This window comes from Apus apus, chromosome 7, assembly GCF_020740795.1.
Source record: "Apus apus isolate bApuApu2 chromosome 7, bApuApu2.pri.cur, whole genome shotgun sequence".
In the NCBI taxonomy this organism is placed as follows: Eukaryota; Metazoa; Chordata; class Aves; order Apodiformes; family Apodidae; genus Apus; species Apus apus.
The window spans coordinates 13,740,398-13,760,273 of NC_067288.1; the positions used below are offsets into that span (position 1 = coordinate 13,740,398).

The 19,876-nt window shown below is 39.2% G+C and overlaps 1 protein-coding gene across 8 annotated transcripts in view; it reads right to left on the reverse strand.

The window, feature by feature from the left end:
- The window catches only part of SLC44A3 (solute carrier family 44 member 3), a 37,610-nt gene extending 18,328 nt beyond the window's left edge, over nucleotides 1-19,282 (reverse strand). For 5 of the 8 annotated variants that reach the window (XR_007890024.1, XM_051624769.1, XM_051624766.1 and 2 more), the window contains exons 1-10: nucleotides 18,973-19,282; nucleotides 18,328-18,435; nucleotides 15,652-15,794; nucleotides 14,956-15,092; nucleotides 13,449-13,542; nucleotides 12,437-12,606; nucleotides 11,807-11,896; nucleotides 11,045-11,169; nucleotides 9,285-9,471; nucleotides 2,647-2,812 (exon numbers count right to left, since the gene is read on the reverse strand). Coding sequence is in view for 7 of the 8 variants with exons in the window: in XM_051624769.1 (XP_051480729.1) it covers nucleotides 2,647-2,812; nucleotides 9,285-9,471; nucleotides 11,045-11,169; nucleotides 11,807-11,896; nucleotides 12,437-12,606; nucleotides 13,449-13,542; nucleotides 14,956-15,092; nucleotides 15,652-15,794; nucleotides 18,328-18,435; nucleotides 18,973-18,999 (1,247 nt within the window). In the remaining variant the exon portion in view is untranslated. Of the gene's footprint in view, nucleotides 1-2,646; nucleotides 2,813-9,284; nucleotides 9,472-11,044; nucleotides 11,170-11,806; nucleotides 11,897-12,436; nucleotides 12,607-13,448; nucleotides 13,543-14,179; nucleotides 14,206-14,955; nucleotides 15,093-15,651; nucleotides 15,795-16,298; nucleotides 16,429-18,327; nucleotides 18,436-18,972 lie in introns of those variants that run through there. The other 3 variants (XM_051624767.1, XM_051624765.1, XM_051624770.1) reach the window with 3 other exon arrangements.
- Nucleotides 19,283-19,876: the final 594 nt, after the last annotated feature.

Sequence of the window (19,876 nt, forward strand, 5' to 3'; positions counted from 1 at the left end):
AAAGTAAATACGCATTATAACACCAAGATTAAAATAAACTCTCATGCAAAACAGAAACAGTAACAATGAAAGTTTTTTAAAAGTCTGACCCCTTCTCACAAATCATCAAAAGTAATCACAAAGCAAAAAAGTTCTATTTATTTTATTAAATTAATAACATCTTTCATGTATTCATGTGTCACCTGAAAAAAAAAAAAAAAGGAGGCAAAATCCATTTTCAGTGGTGGTATTAGAGGTCAAATGTGTCACCTGTAAAGCTAATCCAGCTGAAATGGCCCTCTGCCTTCCCCATCTGCAACTCCATGGTGGCTGTTGGCCATGCAGCACATTGCCGTGTGTGCTGTGGAAGTGAATTTCCGCAGAGAAAGGCAGTGCCATTTCCTTAGAGCGCTTACAAGCAAAGAAGAAAGCCTCTCTGTGAGGTATGATAAACAAACTCTTGTGACATGCCTTTATGATGGTGCCCCAGGGAATACATTAAAAACACACAGCAGACAAGCTCAGAGCTGCAAGATAACCCTTGCCCTTGATGGTGTGACAGCTTTTGCAGCTAACCATCCTCTCCCCATTCCTGCATTGCTCTGTGATCGACAGAATTGTGCTGAGAGCCTCAATGCCAGGAACAGGGATCATCATCACAGAAAAATTGTATTTCCCCTTCCAAGTACAACTCTCTCAGCACAATACAAGTCACCTGGCAAGCAAGACAAGGGTTTGACAGTAGATGTACAAAATAATTTCAATACAATTGGGTGCAGGAACCTTCTGTACTCTGCAGCCAGTTCCTGCAGCAGTAAAAAATAGCTGGAAAGTGGAAGATCCAGAGCAGTAAATGTTACCACAGTAGTTTCTACAGGTGCTTCCCTGCTCTTTGTGAAGAATATATGGACAGTGTCTTTACCTTGTGGATTTAGATGGTGTATGGTACCAAAAGCCACTTCAGTGCACAACCCAGTAAGTCAGTGAAATTGCTGTTATTTCCTGTGCCTTTTCAAGCAAGCCAGTTTAAATTAACCCTTAGTGCCTCAGAATTCAGCTGCTACAGCTGAATCAATGGCTAAAGCTTGAGGAACACAAATTTGCTTAGAAGAAAAATGCAGCCCATTACCCGCAGGACCACAACCATGCTACTTACTCATGTTCAGAGCTTCAAGAGGAAAAAAGGAGATGATGTAAGAAATGTGAGTTCCTCTTTTATCTATTCCTATCATGACATGTAAAAGACTGTGAATAGATCTCAACCTTTGAAAAAAGCAGCATTTTAGATTTTGTCTGCTCTTTTACTAGCGCCAGTTCAATGGCATGTCTGTTGGCTGCATGGAGAACCCCATCAGAGACAGGCTTCTGATACACGTTAAACACTGCCCTGCTTTAGCTTTTTGGATGCGACAACAAAACCTGTTACCAGGTCTTCCAGCTTTGCTGCTTTGGCTGTGTCAGCTGCAGTGGGAAATCCTTACAGAATCTCCTGCAAGCAGACTCTGTGCTGCTGTCTCTGCTGGGCGAACAGACCATTTGGAAATCTTTCAGCAGGAAGCCTTTCTATCAGCAACTGAAACATCCTGGGCTACATTCTAGAGACCATTGACAGAAACCTGCTACCTAGGTTTTGGAGAAGCCCAAAGCCTCCCTTCTTAGCCACCTGAGCCCAATTGTCCCAGGTAGCTGCAGCCAGTCCTTCAGGGTCCCCGGTCCCTCTCCCAAGGGAGACAGGCTTCCCAGAATGCTCTCAGGTCACCTTCCTCAAGGGCTAATTTTCTAACGAATTGCGATTATCATCATATCCCTCTAGTACAAAATTAAGAAATGCCTTAAAATGCCAGAGTCTTCCACAGATCAGAAAACCTCATCAGAGCAATGAGGGTGAGAGAGCTCATAAAACACCTGTGAGGAAAAATATTTTCAGGATACTACCCTCTTCATTGTCAAAAAACTCAACAACATATTGTGAGATTTAAATCTTCCCCTGTAATGACAGCGTAGCTCTGCTTCAGTGCATGGAATCAATATAACTTCATTTTCCAATATTGCAAGTCTAAAAAACAGTATAAATCATGAAAAGTAGAGATTTTTCCCCATTTCCTCCACATTTACATTTTAAGGCAAAATACAATCAAGACAGTTTGTTTACACATCTCTAAATTCTTAACAGTAGTGTTAAAGCATTTACAGTTAACTGAAAGCACCTGCACAGAATGAAAGAAAGAGTAGCAGACCAGATATTTATGTGGTCAGAACAAATGGAAACCCAGAGCAGGGATGAACACCTAGGAAGAGGTCAAACTGCCTATAAATACATGAAATTACTGAGGAGCTATATATTGCATCTCCATTTGGAGCTCATGCAGCCTCCTGGAAAAGGGTCAAATGCAGTTTATGTGTTATGAATGGCAGTTTCACCAGAGTCGGCTGAGCTCTATTGGCTTGTATCAAAGCAGTGCACAGTAGGGGTGAGTCAGATTAATATAATACACAATGTAAAATCTTACTCAAGATCTCTCAACAAGCAACACTATTTTGTATTAAATTGGATCCCAAGATATTGACATAAATGGCAGTAATATTTGAGACTATTTTGCTCAGAAAAAGACTGAAAATAAATGGTGGAAAATTCTCAAAACTACACGGCCATAATTCCGCACTCACCTGTTGAAGTAACATGTAACCACTGCCCCTGCAATTGTTATTTGCTGACAGGCAAGAATGAATTCACTAGTCCAGATGAGGCCAATGAAATGATACCATGCCATGTAGGAAATTCCAGACAGAGCTCTGTATTCTACGTGTCCTCCTGAAGTAGCCTGCGCAGTACCTGGAGTTGGGGTTACACCATTGTATAATTATAATGCATCAGACAAGTAAAAAAAAGAAGTACATGTAAGCACTTTTCTACTCTTTTTCTTAACTTCTCTTCAATAAAATTATAAAAAAAACCAAATTCATCTGCAATTTAACTCCATCTGACCTAACAAAGTCAGAAAGCCACAATTCTGTAACTCAATTTCAAAAAACAAAATCTTACAAAAAGTAAAAGCTTGGGTTTAAATTGGGAGTGAGACAGTTGCCAATAAAATCAAGAGAACAGCTACATATTAGTAAAGATTTCTGAGAAAACATTACTCAAGATTCGAATAATCCAGTGCTTCAGAAGTAAAGGAAATTTTCTTCATTTAAATTTGAAATAAATTCATAGTCCATTATGAAATGCTTTAGTTTTTTTTAATAAGATGAAAAAGAGAAAGACTGCAGAAAAAACACTGAGGATCCATACCATTGCAAGAAATAAAAATTATTATTTTAATTACTAATTAGAATAATGGCAAATAATTTTCTGTTCTCTATACTTTGCAATCTTTGTGCAAGATACAGGCACATAAAGGTGGTCTCTAGGAAAAAATACAACACAACAACCACAAACCAGGTATCTATATGGTAGGATATGCTCCAATGTTACTCGTATATTCAAGAACATTGACAAATTCACTTATTCAAGCTAAAAAAAAAAAAAAAAAGAAAATGCTTCACTTGTACTAATAATGAAAAGTTAATTACATATTCAACAGATGGGTTTTCACAAAAGGTGAGGGTAACTTGGATAATTTAGCAACCAGACTGTTCTCTGTGCAATTCTATTTAGGCCACTTGACTCTGAAATGTAGTCAGGGCATAATGGCATCAGGACACTTGTCCCTAGGTCCATAACCTGATTTGTTGGTGTTCTTTTTTAGTTTAGTAAGCCTTAAGTCTATTAACCTTAAAGATAAACATGTTCACATAACAAAATCTGTGGAGGTGAGCAGTTTCTTATTCTAACTCCATGAAAGAAATAACAATACGAGACATAAAATTACTGGTTACTGCTAGAACAGCATCGTAACTTAAGCTTTAATACTTCATGTTCTCCCACAGTACAGTACTCAACTTCAAGTTCTAAACTACCACAGATTCAAAGTTATCTATGAAATGGTTCACTTCTGCTCTATTTTTCTATAGCCTCAGAGTTCATACTCAAGAATAGCTAAGAGTAGAAACAATAAAGATTTGCTTTCAGCAGTACCATCAGCCTATAGAACCAAGGTCCATTTGCCTGTAAATTATGAAAAATATTCACCTACTGAATAGTAGCACTGCAAAATTATATTTAAGTGCTTTGAAAGGATCAAAAAATGCTACATGGGTGCATAATTATTATATGGCTAGCTTAAATATGTACCTGCATAAAATGAATTTAATTACTTTACTCCTATATTAGCACTACAAGAAACTCATCCTTCTTAGTTGCTCCGAGAAGAGCTATTTTATGTTCAAGGCCAAGAAGAGAAGTCTATTAATAGATTTATAGCATACAAACTAAGCATTTTTCCCAGAGCTGAGTTAGTTTTATTCCCAGCACTCTTGCAATCAAGATTTGTATCCATCTACAGCTGGCCTCAAGGATGAGGTTGTAGGTACCGTATCCAGCTTGCTCGTCAAGGCAGCCTTTGCTGAAGCACAAACAGTCTTATGTTCTAGCTGTCTTGTTTTTTGAAGGAAATTTTAGCTAAACAGACATGCTATTTGCACTGCTGTATGTTTGGTCATTCACAAAAATACTGTTGCTTCCATTATATTCAAATGTATTTTGAGTCTGTTTATTGCAAAATACTTGATGGTGTGAAAAAGCTGCTACTCAGATCTCTTCTCCACTGGTTTTAAGATTGGATGCAAAAGTTGTTAGTTTTGGTTTTTTCTTTTTGTGAGATGGAACTTTTGAGGATAGATCATTTACTTTGGTGTATTAAAATAAATTATGTGCTATACCATTCTTTCTTGTTCTGAATTAAAGGGATTTTTCAACTTCCTTACTTCCAGAGATTCTAGACTGCCAACTAGCCAAATACACTGATTAATCACAGCCTCTAACCCTTACTGGGGAAGCCTGTGCAAGTTACAGATAAAGGTGATACAAGAAGGTATCCTACTTCGCCATTTTTATTCAGAAACACTATGTCACTTAACCACGAATCTTTCTGGTGTACTATACACTCTCAGTGATAACACTAAGAAGTCAGTAAAGAACTGAAGTCCCTACAGCTGAATCACCAAATCTGAAAACCTTTGATCAGTACAAATGTTGATCAGCTGCAAATACTTCAAAGAAGTGTTGTTAACAATGCAAACAGGCACAAGTGTTTGCAGCAGAATTCAGAAGGGTTTTTCCATCTGATTATGCAGCTGTGCAATGACACAAGGCAGTGTGCACTCACAGTTACATTAGCTATATTTTGGTATTTTCAGACTTAAGTTAGATGCTCTTATTTTTGCAAGTCTTGCTGCAAGGTTTTGCTGATGCCTGGAGCCATTGGCTGTTGTACGGAATGAAAATCCCTGGGAAGTCTAGTTCAGCAATTTCCTTATCAGAAACAAAGAACCACTGACCAGAATATACTGACAGCCTGTTTATCAGTTCCTGTTACTATGAAAATATGATGTGCCCTTCCCACTGCTAAGTGAGGAAAGCTTCTGGCATCACACACTGAATCTTCATGCTTCCTGCAACAGAATTTACTGTGTTATTTTACTTAGCTTTTTTCCATGTAGTGGTATTTACAGCTAAGCTAGCTGCCTGTAATTGGAATGTCAAAGACCTTGCAGGAAATAAATTTTTATTGCTGGTTTTGCTACTACACATCTTTATGTGGCAGTTTTATTGCTCACTTGCCTATAGGATGCACCTTCATTACACAAAAATCTCACACCACCTTCTCATTCTATATTACATGCAGATGATTTATGCCATGTGGAATTCACAGCTTCCACACGCTGGAAAGCTGAAAGACATGCTTTGCTGTTGGCACATGGTCACTTCAGTTTGGCAGTGAAAAGCCACAAAAATCAGCAAACAATAAGACTCACTGACTCTAAGACATATCAGCTTTTCCAAAGCAGAGCTGAATTCCATTCCTAGGCAGCTAATGGTTCTAACTGGTGCCACTGCTTGTGCTGTCTCAAGTCTCATGGTGTCTGGCATTTCTCCTAGTATTCTAGGTCTGGAATTCACTCAGTCTCTCCTGCTCTTAGAGATTCTGAATTACTGAGGTACTTAAGCAGTGACCTATCTTAAAATGCCTAAGTAGTCCCACTGATTTTAGTAGGATTACCCATGTGTTCCAAGTTAGTCATGTGCATAAATACCTTTCCAAGTGTAAGCTATAGTTCGCTATAGCAAAGTTAATCTTTCCTCAGAGTAACACTAACTTTTGGAAGTGATGTAAATAAGGTGTCAGTGGTTGCATAATAATCAGGTGCACCACAGCTGAAGTGAGGATCCAGGGCTCCAGAGCTGCAAGATATGAAGATGCTATAAATCATAGAATCACAGAACCATTTCGGTTGGAAAAGACCCTTGGGATCACCAAGTCCAACCATCATCCCTGCTCTACAAAGTTCTCCCCTAAACCATATCCACCAACACCACATCCAAATGACCCTTAAACACATCCAGGGATGGTGACTCAACCACCTCCCTAGGCAGCTTATTCCAGTGTCTGACTACTATTTCAGTGAAAAATGTTTTCCTAATGTCCAGTCTAAACCTCCCCTGTTGCTGCTTGAAGCAGCTTGTTCAGTCACTAATTACCTGTGAAAAGAGACCAGCACCAACCTCACTACAGTGACCTTTCACGTAGTTGTAGAGACTCATGAGGTCTCCCCTCAGCCTCCTCTTTCTCCAACTAAACATTCCCAGCTCCTTCAAGTGTTCTTCATAAGATTTATTCTCTAGGCCCTTCACCAGCTTCGTTGCCCTCCTCTGTACTCGCTCCAGCACCTCAATATCTCTCTTGAATTGAGGTGCCCAAAACTGGACACAATACTCCAGGTGTGGCCTCACCAGTGCTGAGTACAGGGGGGCAATCACCTCTCTAATGTTACATAACTACTGATGATTCAAGGAAAATGCTAAGAACAGGTGCAGCACAGCAGCAGGACTACTTCACTTGCCCATCTCTCTCTATTAGACTAAAGTCTTTGCAAACTTTTTGGTTTTTTTCAGCTTCCTTGGAATATTGGCATTTGAAATACAGTCTGCATAGCACCAGAAAATAAATTTGTGTGTATAAAATGTCTAAGTAATCAAAAGAAATAAAACCACCACCTGTATTTTACAAACTAAATCCTGGATAGGCAACTGCTTGTCAAAAGAGAAAACAAATAGCTCAAAGAAAGCACTTCTTAGATCTTCAGAGTACTCTCAGCTGTTGCAAAAAGCCCCCAAAACTCAAAAGAAATGTCTTCCATTTACAGGGTAGTTCTAGAAAACTAGCAGAAAATATAAAGCTCTTCTGCCAATGTATTATTAACCATACAGTACTATGTTTATTTATTTTTACAGGATGTGTAAGTACTAGTCATGCTAGAGCAGCAAAACAACCCCCAGCAAGCTAACTTACTGTAAGCTGCTTTAACATGCAGCATTTCAGAGGACTCATATTTGGGTTGAAAAGTTGAAATAAAATCTAAAGGAAGATTGTCAATACGAAATCTAGTTTACTATTAATTTGTCCAAGTTTTGACCTACAAAACAAATCTAAAGGAGTATATGGGACTGGAAATCCAAACAGCTATCACACCTGCTGACACCTCCTGTGTCACCTCGACAAATCTTCTCCAACCTGAGAACTGGATAAAACAACAAATCACTACCTTCCCACATCATTAAAAGGCTAAAGTTGCCTTTGTTGTCTTCGAAGTCTTCCCAGGAGGAGTTACTATGTAATCAGAGCAGCTGTAAACAACTGAGCAGATTCAGATTCCCACACTACTTTATCGGCACCTAGCGGGCACTAACGCCGCTGCAGGTCAATTACCCGTCATTTACATAAAAACCTCAGTCTCTGGACTTCGCATATTATCAGCCAGACAAGTGCTTCAAACAGCCATTTCTGACAGACATGAGCTACTGGGGGAAAGCCAGCAGAAACAGAGAAACCCTTGCAAACCTGCATGACTCTTGTCTGCAATGACATCATGAACTCAGACACTTGTTATGAGTGAATTTGGTCTTGTATAGAGCCAAAATTAACAGGATGGGACTGAGATGGAAGCAGTTGTGATGGAAGAGGAGTGAGGTACCTGACCCATAGAGGTGGGGAATAATGCCAGTTTTGTCAAATGGGCTCAGCTACAGAAAGGTTGGAGGCTTTCTAGCCTAGCAGGGATCTGCAAGCCAATACAAGAGTTACTACAGCCACCACTTCAAGGGGTGGTGGAAACACAAGATCGAATGGTAACAGATAAGCATTTGAAGACCAAGGCTGTGTTTGTTTTTTCACACAGAAACCACTGCCAAGATTCAAAAAATAGAAAAGCCATTAATAAATACAGGAATTAAAAAAATAAAAATAAAAATCTCTATCCATATTAATTCTGCATCAGCTCCAACCCAAAGAATAACTGACCCCTAGCAGTGACCCTAGAAGTTTAAAACAAAACAAACCAACAAACAAAAAAACAAACAACCCACCAACCTTCAAATCATGATGTTTCCTATTTACAAAGGATAATGTCAGCACGGGGAGTTATCCCCAGAGCTATGCAGAGTTTAACTTCTCTTCTTTGGATGATGTTGCATGTAAGAACAACCTCCCTCTCCCTCAGATGGCATGATGCTGAGCCAAGGGCCAGCATCCAAATTACGCCACTTCACTCAGTGACAGACCTTATAGTGATATATTCCTCAGTACCACTTTCATACTTAAAATCTGCTCTTGCTGATCTTTCATAGTGATTGACTATTTCTATAGAGCACCTCCCGTACAATTGCAGGAACTTCTGGATTAATCCGAATACTGTTCTACCAGTCTAAATGATAGCAAAACTAAACTGCTGCTCAGAAACAATGTTCTGCCTCCATGACAACTGGACATAGTTTATAGTCAGAGGAGATTAACATTCTCATTTCATAACAACTGCACTAAAAGCCGTCTCCTCCCTCCTGTTACTTTCCTCATTTAAATACATTGAACATACACTGTATCTAGCACAATCTATTTATAAATAAAGTAATTGAGAGAGAACAAAACTAAAGCCCACATATAGGGGCAAAAGTCTCTCTTATGTAGTGCTAAGACTTGCAGAACTGTGGCAATGTTGAAGAATACAAGTGGGGGAAAAAAATAAACAAGAAAAGGAAAGCGTAACACAGCTGTGTGGTAGTCCACATTTTTATACTAACATCAGGTTTCATACTTCAGAGTTTAACTTAGGAAACAGCATTCATTCAAAAGCATGGAAAACAAACTTACCTGCAGTTCCTAAGCTGAGTAGTACAGCAACCCAAAATATCCAGAACACAATAAGAATCAGAAAGGTCCAGAGTGGTTGGAACAGGAGGAAAGAAATTCTGCCTATGATTTTACCAACAATCCGGAACAGCTGTACAGTGAACTGAAGCCTCTTTCTTAGTACAAGTATAAGAGAAAGCAAAACAACCTGTTACAGGAGATAAAAAGACAAATAGTTGGCTTTTTTTCCTTAAGAAAGCTATCAGAGTTGTCAAAGGTGGGATCAGGGGGTACAGATTTCACGAAGACATGATAGCAAGGCATTTTACACAAACTTACTGTACACTTGAAAAGCTTTCTGAGACACTGACTATATTCTCAAAGCCTGTGGATTAAAATCTGAGTTTCTGATCTCATTACTACTGTTTCTTTAAACCAAATATAATTGATTAAACTGTAATTCACTCAATGGAAACAGTCTGTTTTGCTTAAAGCAAACACAAATGTATGTTACATGCTACAAATTCCTTTCACATGCCCTATATTTCATGAAGATATAAACTTTCTTCCCAGTCAGGTCAGCTTGCCACTGTTCACAATGGTAGGAGAACCAGTCCTTTTCTGTAGAAAGGACAGTAGCACAACTAAACTAATTAGAGGGCTGTGTATGTATGGAAGCAAAGCAGACATAACATGAAACTTAATTTAAATACACACTTTTTTGCCCCAGTGTAAAAAAAACAAGCAACCAAACAACAACAAAACCGCCAGTGAAAATCCCCACAACTCCCCAGTTCCTCATATATCACAAGGATCTATGAACAGCAATCAAAAGAGAGGCTGGAATCTATAAAATTATACACGTAACCAGTGGCATCTGCTTCACTCATTTTCTTGCCTGCTCTAGAAAGAACTTACTGGCTCTGAAGAAAAGCATGACCTGCAGCAGGGGATGTTCCACAGTGCTGCAAATGACAGTCAGTTGTACTGGAACACACAGGCATACAAAGGAACCTTTTCTTACCTTTTTAGTGTCAACAGAAGTAAAAAGGTCCTAACTTAGAGAGGATATTTAAAAAATCTAATCAGTGACACATTTCTGTTTGTCACTGTAAACTGTCAGACTGTTCATAACTGGTAAATCTATGGACCCTACTGTGCTTTCAGAAAACAGAACAATCACTTTGACAAATGTCTCATGAAGTACAAATTGTCTGTACACTCATGTAGAGCAATGACATCTTCAACATTGCAATATCAGAGTGAAAAAAATTTTCACTCGCTTTAAAAGTTGCAAGCCATGCTCAGATTTTCTGTTGGAAAACAAGGTTAATGAGAGAAAAGTAGAATTTAACCCATAGCTTGAGTCCTAGCCTGTGCTTCACTATACCTTTCATTATCTAAGAACATTGCCACTCTTTTCTCCTACTGACAGGGTAGGCTGAATCCACAGATCTCATGTTCATATTGAGCTAGTGCTCTGTTCATTCAATATGATTCTCTAGTTAGCTGATACAGAGAATAACAGGGTTGGAACACAATTCTTGCATTTCCAAACACCACTTTTTGTACACGGTTGAAGTGTGGTAGAACCCTATGTTTACAAATAAATTTCACAATGAAAATATAAAGCTATTTAAACTAGTGTAAGCAGATCTTACAATTTATTCTCATTTTCAAATTTGAAAGAAATGAGGTATTATTTTACTGCTACAGAACCACTGTAGTTCAAGTTTTCAAGCTATAGCCTCTGCCACTGCTTAGGGTAAAATGCTACTTACAGTAACTATGGTTGAGAAGATAGCATATCCAAGTAGAAACTTTACATTTTCCTTTTCTGTTTCAAGTTCAGTGCTGGGATCGTTCCTGTAGTCATAATACAGCCACCAGAGGACACCTGAGACAACTGAGCAAACAGGAGCACCATGAAGGCAGGCAGCACTCCCCAGGCTGAAGCACGCTGCTGTGAGCAGGCTGATGTCTGCCTGACCTCCCTCCTGAGTCTCTTGCCCTTTTGCCCAACCCAAGCTCAGCTCAGCAACACTGCCGTGTAGCAGAAAGGCACAGTATCAACAAGCGCAGACAAAATTCACATAGCAGTCTGTCAGTATGAGGTAAAACCACAGCAGAAGGTTTGGTTTTCTTGGAGTTATTCTAGAGCTCAGGCATATAATTTCAGCTTTGGCTGGAAATATTCCTACAGTTCTCCTTTTCTAAGGCAAGCAGTGTAAAACTTCTCTAAACTTTCTTTGAAGCAGTAGCATTTTCATAACTGCATTCATCTGCCAACCGAAATGCTGTTTCCAGGCATCTATAAAAAAATAAAAATCATCATCATCCCAACACTCAGCAGCTGGAAGAGCAGTGCAAGACCTTGGCACCGAAAGGCAAGCTGGGCTCAGCTCAGAAATGGCTGTGGTAAACTTAAGGTTACAAGAGATGGCCATGAATAGAAAGGATAGCTGGTTGTTCAGCTGCCTCTCCTTCAGTTCAGTGAAATGATTCATTTAACGAAGGATATGCGAAAAGGTAAATATACTTACACAACAACCCAAATACAACCAGTGCAATCAAAGTATGGACCAGAAGATTTCGAATGAATCTGAAGACTAAAACGAGTATAAAAGAGAAGGCTGAAAAATATACAAAGTTTATTAAGAGTGTAAGAATACATTTAGCTTAACTCTTATTTACTTTAAAGATAAATCTAAGGTTCTTGCAGAATTTGGGCTTTATTTTTAAACAGTGGTTTCAAAAGCAACAGCATTTAGTAAAGCTGCCAACCTTTTAAACATTTAAAACATACAGCTACCAACAACTTACTAATAATGAGCTTTTAACTGAAATATTTCACTTTGGGAGTTATAGCTTTTCCATAATTTTCCTTTGAGATTGAAGTAACAATGTTCATGCTGATGCCAGGGTTTTTTTATCAACAATTTTATACAGTCCCTTGAAATGAGGCATATGATTCTATCAAGGAACACAGAATTTGGTATTTCATATAGCTGTACTTCATCAGTATAATAAATGCCTCCTGATAAAACAAAATCACTTTCTTAAAAACAACTCTACTATGAAAAATGTAACTTTTAAAGCTAAAAATAAATACAAACATTTGAAACCTCACATTTTAATTGAATATTAGTACTCGTATTTTGTTTATAACTTACCTAGTGCAAGGAAACTCAGTCCTATCACAGTATGTCTTCCTGCCAATATTCCACTCAGAATTCGGTGAAAAACATCCATTTCATTAACCATACTTATTAAGACAGATGCGTATTTGGAATAGCATTCAGAATTTTGTGGAACACATCGATTAAATAATGGAAAAGATTTACTGGAAAGTTAAAAGCAAAGATGTAAAAAATATTAATTACTGGACAGATTCTAATCCACAGAGACTTGTTCCACCATTCTCTTGCAAGCTCTCTGCAGTACCCTACAACCATCCCCAACACAGCTGTGCAGCCACAGCTGGCCAGTCTGATCTGTAACCTGCCAGACCTCCTCCCCACCCAGGAGGACACCTTGCACATGGAGTCCAACACAACAGGGCACTGGGCATGGGAGTGGACAGCTACAAATACTAGTTTTATGTTTCATCTGCAAAATAAACTCTTAGCAGCAGCATGCTTGTATCAGCACATCCATTCAAGATAAACCTGGGAGAAAATACGAACTACTGTCTCAATCATCATCAGCACGTAACTCCTATTCCCATTCTGGTGTGGCTTCACCTGCTTTGATCCCATGTATGTACCTAAAGCCTGAACTCATACTAACATATCTACATTGTTGCAGAGAACTCTGGAACACAAACACTTTGCATTTGAAAAGACACAGCAAAACAATGTTTGTAAGGTACAGTTAACACTACCAAATATTTACATATTAAATGATTTGGCAGTCCCTGCCAAGCTTCTTGAATATTTTTATTGTCCCGCTCTGACAATGCTGCACTACAACAAAGACATATTCATATCTAAATAGGAGAGGTTTGGGACAGGACATTGTTATCTTCACAGGTGCACATGAGAGCTCATAAGGACACATGCACAAAAATAAATACAGTAAAACTATTCTGACTGTAAAACACCAAGTCAAATACAAAATGTGAGTAACAATTCTTAAGAAGCTGTTCGGACTCAAGGGTGTTCTAAAGTACCCAGTAATTCTTACCTTGGTGGAACTGGCAGTGTGGGACACAGCTCGGCTGCCTTTGGATTTAGTGTGTAACTGGAAATGTTCAGGTTGTAAATGCAAAGACAAGAACCTAAGAAGGAAAAGGAGGAAAAAAAAAAAAGAAAAAAAAAGGAACTTAACTACAATTGTAGAGAAAAACATAGTTTTGTTTACACTTCTGCTTTGATCCCTTAGCAGGCCATATTAATCCCTGACATTCCAATGGGAATGTAAGTAACAATTAGTTAATTGGGTAAATACAAAACAACCTCTGCAGAACCTTTTGTCTTCTAGACTTAACTATAATTACCATTTACTGGTCTTCCTGGAGGGCAGGCACACTATTTGTTCCACAGTGGGACGCTTCAGCTCTAAACACTTACTCAACAAGATGACAGAAGAGCCTAACATGACAGAAGCTTCAATAGAACTAGGCCCCACATGATTTAGAACAGAATATATATATATATATATATATATATATATATATATATATATATATATATTCTCCAGAAGTGTAACATTTTCTGGGCTTCAGGCTAAATATTACCTGGTACTTTGTTAAGAATACTCTGCTCCATTATATCATGCTTCTGGGAAAGAAAGGCTGGATACACTCAACCCATTCAAAATACATGTGCCCTCTCCCTCGAGATAAACACGGAAGTAGTTTTAGCATGTGTATGTAACTTCATGCAGTTATATGCAGTTAGGCTTAAGATACTTACATAATATCATAGGTGTTGACAGCTTTCTGTACATACCAAATGATGGTAAAATACCCCAAAATGAAATTAAAACAAATTTAGTCAATTTAAATAGCAGTCCTTGCCAAACAAAACAAAACATAAAAAAACCCCACACAGAACTCTGACCTCCAATAAAAACAGCCACCAATCCTAATATGGTCTGCAGTTTATGCATACTCTAGGGAATAAGGGTTAGGCTAAAGGTAATTTTATTTAAATGCTGGATGCGAATGAACTGGAGCTGCCTCTTTTACAGAACAGCTACTTCTGACTTTGTATCAATCTTGAACACCAGAAAAAAATTTAAAAAACTGTCAGTGGACTAGAAAATCTAGGTATTTTATGTCTAAAGGGACAAAAACACTTATGTATCTCTGGAATTAATAATTCCACCATAGTTTTAGTTACATTTTAAAGAACTAGTTGGACAAATTTCTCAAATAACATGCAAATTCTCTTCACCCACTGGCACCCCCAACAAACTACACTAGTTAATTCTCAGCAGCCAGTTTTCTGCTAGATAATCTCAGCATTGTGCAGGAATTTGCCAACACTTTTGAATTTGCATAAGAGAGCTGTAACGTTTCTGGAAACTAAGGCAGACACAAGACATTTTATTTTCTGTTGCCATGGACTGCTCAGGAAATTAATGGTAAGAAATTATTCCCTTGCGTAGCAAACGTAAGAATAACAAATTGAAAGCTGCTCAACTGTTCTAAAGATATACTAAGATATTCATATTCCCTGTTGCACACCATTATTCCTTGCAAAACTCTGGAGGTCTTCCAAAGAGTTGAGTTGCTCCTGTGGACAACTAGACACACACAAGGAAACTGAACTGATTTTGAGGCTTTGCGTTTCCAGGCTGCACGAATTCAGAAAGAACACATACCTAGAAAGAAAAAAAGATCCTCTTTTCAAAAAACAAGATTTCTGGGTTTTATATGTTTAAATTCCCAGACTTTTTTCCATCTTTTTAAAGCACTACAAAGCAAATTAAACTCTTTTTCCACATATAATGGGAAAAAAAATGGAGTTTGAAGTCAGAAGTTAAGAAGCAATTTGAGAATATGCTACATTTTTACAATTCATTTATGTTCTTAAATGGGATCAGAAGCTGCCAAGGTGGGTGCCATTCTGCAAGAATAGTTCATGGGAGTCAACAAAATGACTGGAAACTGCAACATGCAACTTAAGTACAAAGATTTGCCATACAGAATGATTACTGGTTTGGCTGAAGTCCTATTTAAGATGTTATTTTAGAAGAAGCCAGCATAAAGCAAAACAATGTTGCACAATTTCAAAATTTATCTTAACTTTTTACTTTCACTCAGCATTTTGTACCAATATGAGCATGTACATATACATATCTATATGACTGACAGCTAAAAGATCTGTCTTAGTAAGTTATCAAAAATTTTATTTATTTAGATATCAGCTGATGTACTTACTTTTTATTACTCATGTCCTGTCCAGAAAAGGGTGCCCCTTTTACAGGAGTATTCTTCCTACCACATATATTCCCAAAGCTGTCATATCCAAGCACAAGCCTTTCTGCAGCACCAGCCATCACAGCATAGCCAGTTATAAACATCTGTTAAAATATTTTTTAATGTGAAATCATGCTACAATAACTTTTCCTTCCCATTCAATAAACACTCCTTTTAAACCCAAGCATTTTTGTCTTGTGGAGACAAACAGTTAAATCTAAAATTCACCCATCTGCAGAAGGCCAGAATAAGTCACATGGACAAATTTAGCCCTATTCCCTCCCTAGAGCTTTCCCTTGTCTATTGTTGAAAATATATAAATTAAGCAGAGTATGACAGGAGAAGAAAGATAGGGGTCTTGATTAAAAGAATAGGAAAGCAGTAGTAAGGTGCTAAACACTGCCTCTACCCAAGTTCCTGTGTGTCACTAGGCAAGGTCACACAAAGGCTAATTTTTCACATGTGCTCAGTGCTTCTCCTTTTTCAGGGTGCTCTTCAAGACACACCTGGGCAACATATCTGCTGAAATGCTGAGCCCTTGCAGCTGCTACTGAGTTTAATCAGAGGTACATTTTAAACAGATACAGTAGAATTAAAAGTCAGGTTACCTGAAATTTCAAGAAGACATTTCTTAAACACGTGAAAAAACAGAAGAGTGCCACACTGTAGACTTAGGTAGCACTGCACCGATCTTTTAGATGCTCAGCTGTTGGATCAAAACCCCAGCAGATCAGCTCCCTGTAAACCCCAGGGACAGGTAAGCACCACTGTTGGCTGAAGAGCAGCAACCTTCAGTCAGTATAAGACACCTTGCCTAGGAGTACAGCTTAAATCTCACTCATGTACCTCATGAGGGCCAAAATGCTTCTTGACTTGAATCTTTCCAAGTGCCAAGAAGCAGTAATTCTTCTTCTAGGAAGTCAGTGAAGTCCTGAACACAATTTAACCAAAGACTTATTTACAGCACTCCAACTATTGAAGAAATCAGTGATTCAATCATCTCCTCTGTCCCCTGGGGTGAAAACCACATTTCACACACACCAAGGACAATACACTGAGTTCTGTGGCTACATGCCAACTGCTGGCAGCAGCAAGTTTTCTCAGTCTCAGATTAACCACTACTACTTTGCTGAATACCAGCTGTGCTTGAGACAGATTGTAGGTACCAGATATAGCTCAACTGCTTTCTTAAAGGGTTTAGAGCCTTTATTTGTTATCCTGCTTTTAACACTTATGACTAAAGATGGGATCTTGGGAAAAAACTGAGTCTCATACACAAACGTATGAGCATATGCATCCTTTGTCCTCAGTGTAGTCCCATTTTTCCTGATATGTTTGCAGTCTAACTAGTTAATTATTTTTTCTTAAATTATGACTGCATGTTAATGCCAAATCAATATGGAGAACTTTGTAGAGACTTCACAGTTAAAGCTGACACACTACTTGAGTATGTGATGTTTGTTACAATAACAGAATATTTTCAGATCCCGTTTATTTACACAGCAAATATTTGTTAATAATGGAATTGCACTCAGAAGAAAAAGAAGAAATTAGCTGATATTGTTACTCAACCTGAAATATGCCAGAAAAAAATCTGGCATTGCTTCTAAAGATGGATGTTACACGTCTATTGCCATCAGTATGGCAAATACTGTGTGCATGTGATTTTTATTTTTAAGTACAACATGCTGGATACAAGCCATAAATATTGTTAAGTAATAGATGGCTGCATGACTGCTGGAGGGGTGTGTCTATACATGCCAGTGTTGTGAATTTCCACAGAGCTGTTTGCAATTCTTTTTCACTATGTGAACAAATCACTGTCACAAAAAAAAAAATTAATCTTCTAAAAATAAGATCAAACAAAAGAAAACAAATGCATGTATGCATTAAACTGTTTCACAGAAGCTGAGCAATAAAAACAGTGAGACAAAACAAACATCCAAAACCCTCACCCCTTGACAGGTTTAATTTTTGGTATTTCTTCCACTGACCAAAGCACTAAGTATTAGAGAACACGTAAAAAACCCTATCCTGTTCACAAAGTTCAGATTCAGTTTATGCAGTGTTCAAAATGTGTAAATATTCTTCTGCATTATCTTCCATGAAAAGAGTTATTAGGAATTTAATTGAAAAATTGTTAATTTTTCATCAGAATGCTGAGTAGCTGCAGACATATAATGAAAACATTCATACTCGAGGAACCCTGTTCCCAAAAGCTTTAATGCTGTTCTAAGCACAGGACAGACAGTAACTTGATAAAACATCCATCAGTCATGTTGCAAGGTAACAAGACTACAAGAGCTGAGGTAAGTAGAAATAAGAGTTCAGGACTCTTATTTAAATTATTTATTTAAAAAGTTTTTATTCTGTAAATTAGCCCTGGACTAATTTACAAAAAAGCTAATTCTAAATAACCCAGATGTGTGCACACACAGCATCTAAAGCATATGGTTAGAACTTTAAAAGTTTGTGTAACAGACAGAGCAATAAAGCAGTGTGGTGCCCCAAAGGTCAGTTCTGTCCCAGTGCAATCCTGTGACCATGATAATTTCAGTTTAGACTTAGTATCCCACTGTTCAGAATGTCATTTATCTTGGATCTGATTTTTCTTTCAGCAAAAAAAAACATGCTTACCAAACCAGCCCAGAAAAGAAAGAAGAGGAGCAACCAAGGAGTGTCTGTGCACTTTCTGTAAATGACTGGTCTCCACTCCCTTAGCTCAGAAACACTGTATCTCACATCCTAAAATGAAAGAAAGAAAGAAAGAAAGAAAGAAAGAAAGAAAGAAAGAAAGAAAGAAAGAAAGAAAGAAAGAAAGAAAGAAAGAAAGAAAGAAAGAAAGAAAGAAAGAAAGAAAGAAAGAAAGAAAGAAAGAAAGAAAGAAAGAAAGAAAGAAAGAAAGAAAGAAAGAAAGAAAGAAAGAAAGAAAGAAAGAAAGAAAGAAAGAAAGAAAGAAAGAAAGAAAGAAAGAAAGAAAGAAAGAAAGAAAGAAAGAAAGAAAGAAAGAAAGAAAGAAAGAAAGACAACAAACTTCCTGTGAAATGAAAAACAAGTTTCAAGCGTCTGAGATTTCTGCAAGAGAGTAACCTTGCACTTAAAATGCCAAGCACCTGGCTTGCGTAGCTCGCCCATAGCAAGGTCGCTGCCACCGCACCCTCTGCAGCCCCGCACCGCCCGGGCAGGTCTGTCCCCCACCGCACACAGCCCTCTACACCGTCAGGGCCTCGACTTTCCCTGCCCGCCTCCCGGTGCTGCCCCGGGCCCCGCTGCGGCGCTCACCTGCTGCCGGTCGCCGCACCGCTCCATGCTCCCGCCCGCCGGGCAGGGCCGGGGCGGGCTGCGCCTCCGGGCTGCGCGGGGCCGGCAGGCGGGCCTGGGGCGCAGCCGGTTCAGCGGCCGTGCTGGGGCGACGATCGCAGAGGGACGGCACCAGAGCCCGCCGTGCCCGCCGCGGGGCCGGGCCTGCCCGGGAGGAGCGTCCCGGCCAGGCGGGAGCAGCTTCGGCAGCTCCTCCTGGCGCTGCGGCCGGGCACTGCCAGCCCCGTCTCCACCGCGCCTCCCGGAGCCGCAGCGGGGGGACACGCATTTCTGTCCCCGAAGCTCGGGCACCGGCTGCTGCTCGGGCCAAGGGACGGCGGGCGCTCCGAGGGAGCGCGGGCGGAGCTCGCCCGTCCTACACGGCTCTCGGGCCGCTGGACGCGCTGCTTCGGCTGGGGCGGGCAGTGCTCGGGGACGCTGCTCCCAGCTCTGCTGCCCGGAGAGGAGGACGGGGTGAGCCTGCAGCTCGCTCACAGCAGCAAGTTTACAAACGGGCACTGGCTGGAGTGGAAGGTTCATTTTTCACCGTAACCATAAATAAATTATGGGAATAACTGCAGATTTGTTACTGCTGGTACAAAATGTGGGCTGTTTCATTGTGTAAAGCCAATCATACTGATACAGTTTGGTTATTCTGGAGGCATGGATCCTTTCAGCTTCTGTATGCTTGTTGTTTGTACAATTACATTATACTGACATGTTATGTTAGACCATAACTACCTCTCATGCCCAGGGATAACCACACCAAATTAAATCACACCAAATTAGATCAGAGTTAGTAACTTGAATGACCAATAAATGCAGAAATCATCAGCTGCTTTTAATAACCTGTTTTCTCAGTGCTGTCCCTGTTGTCTTTTTATTT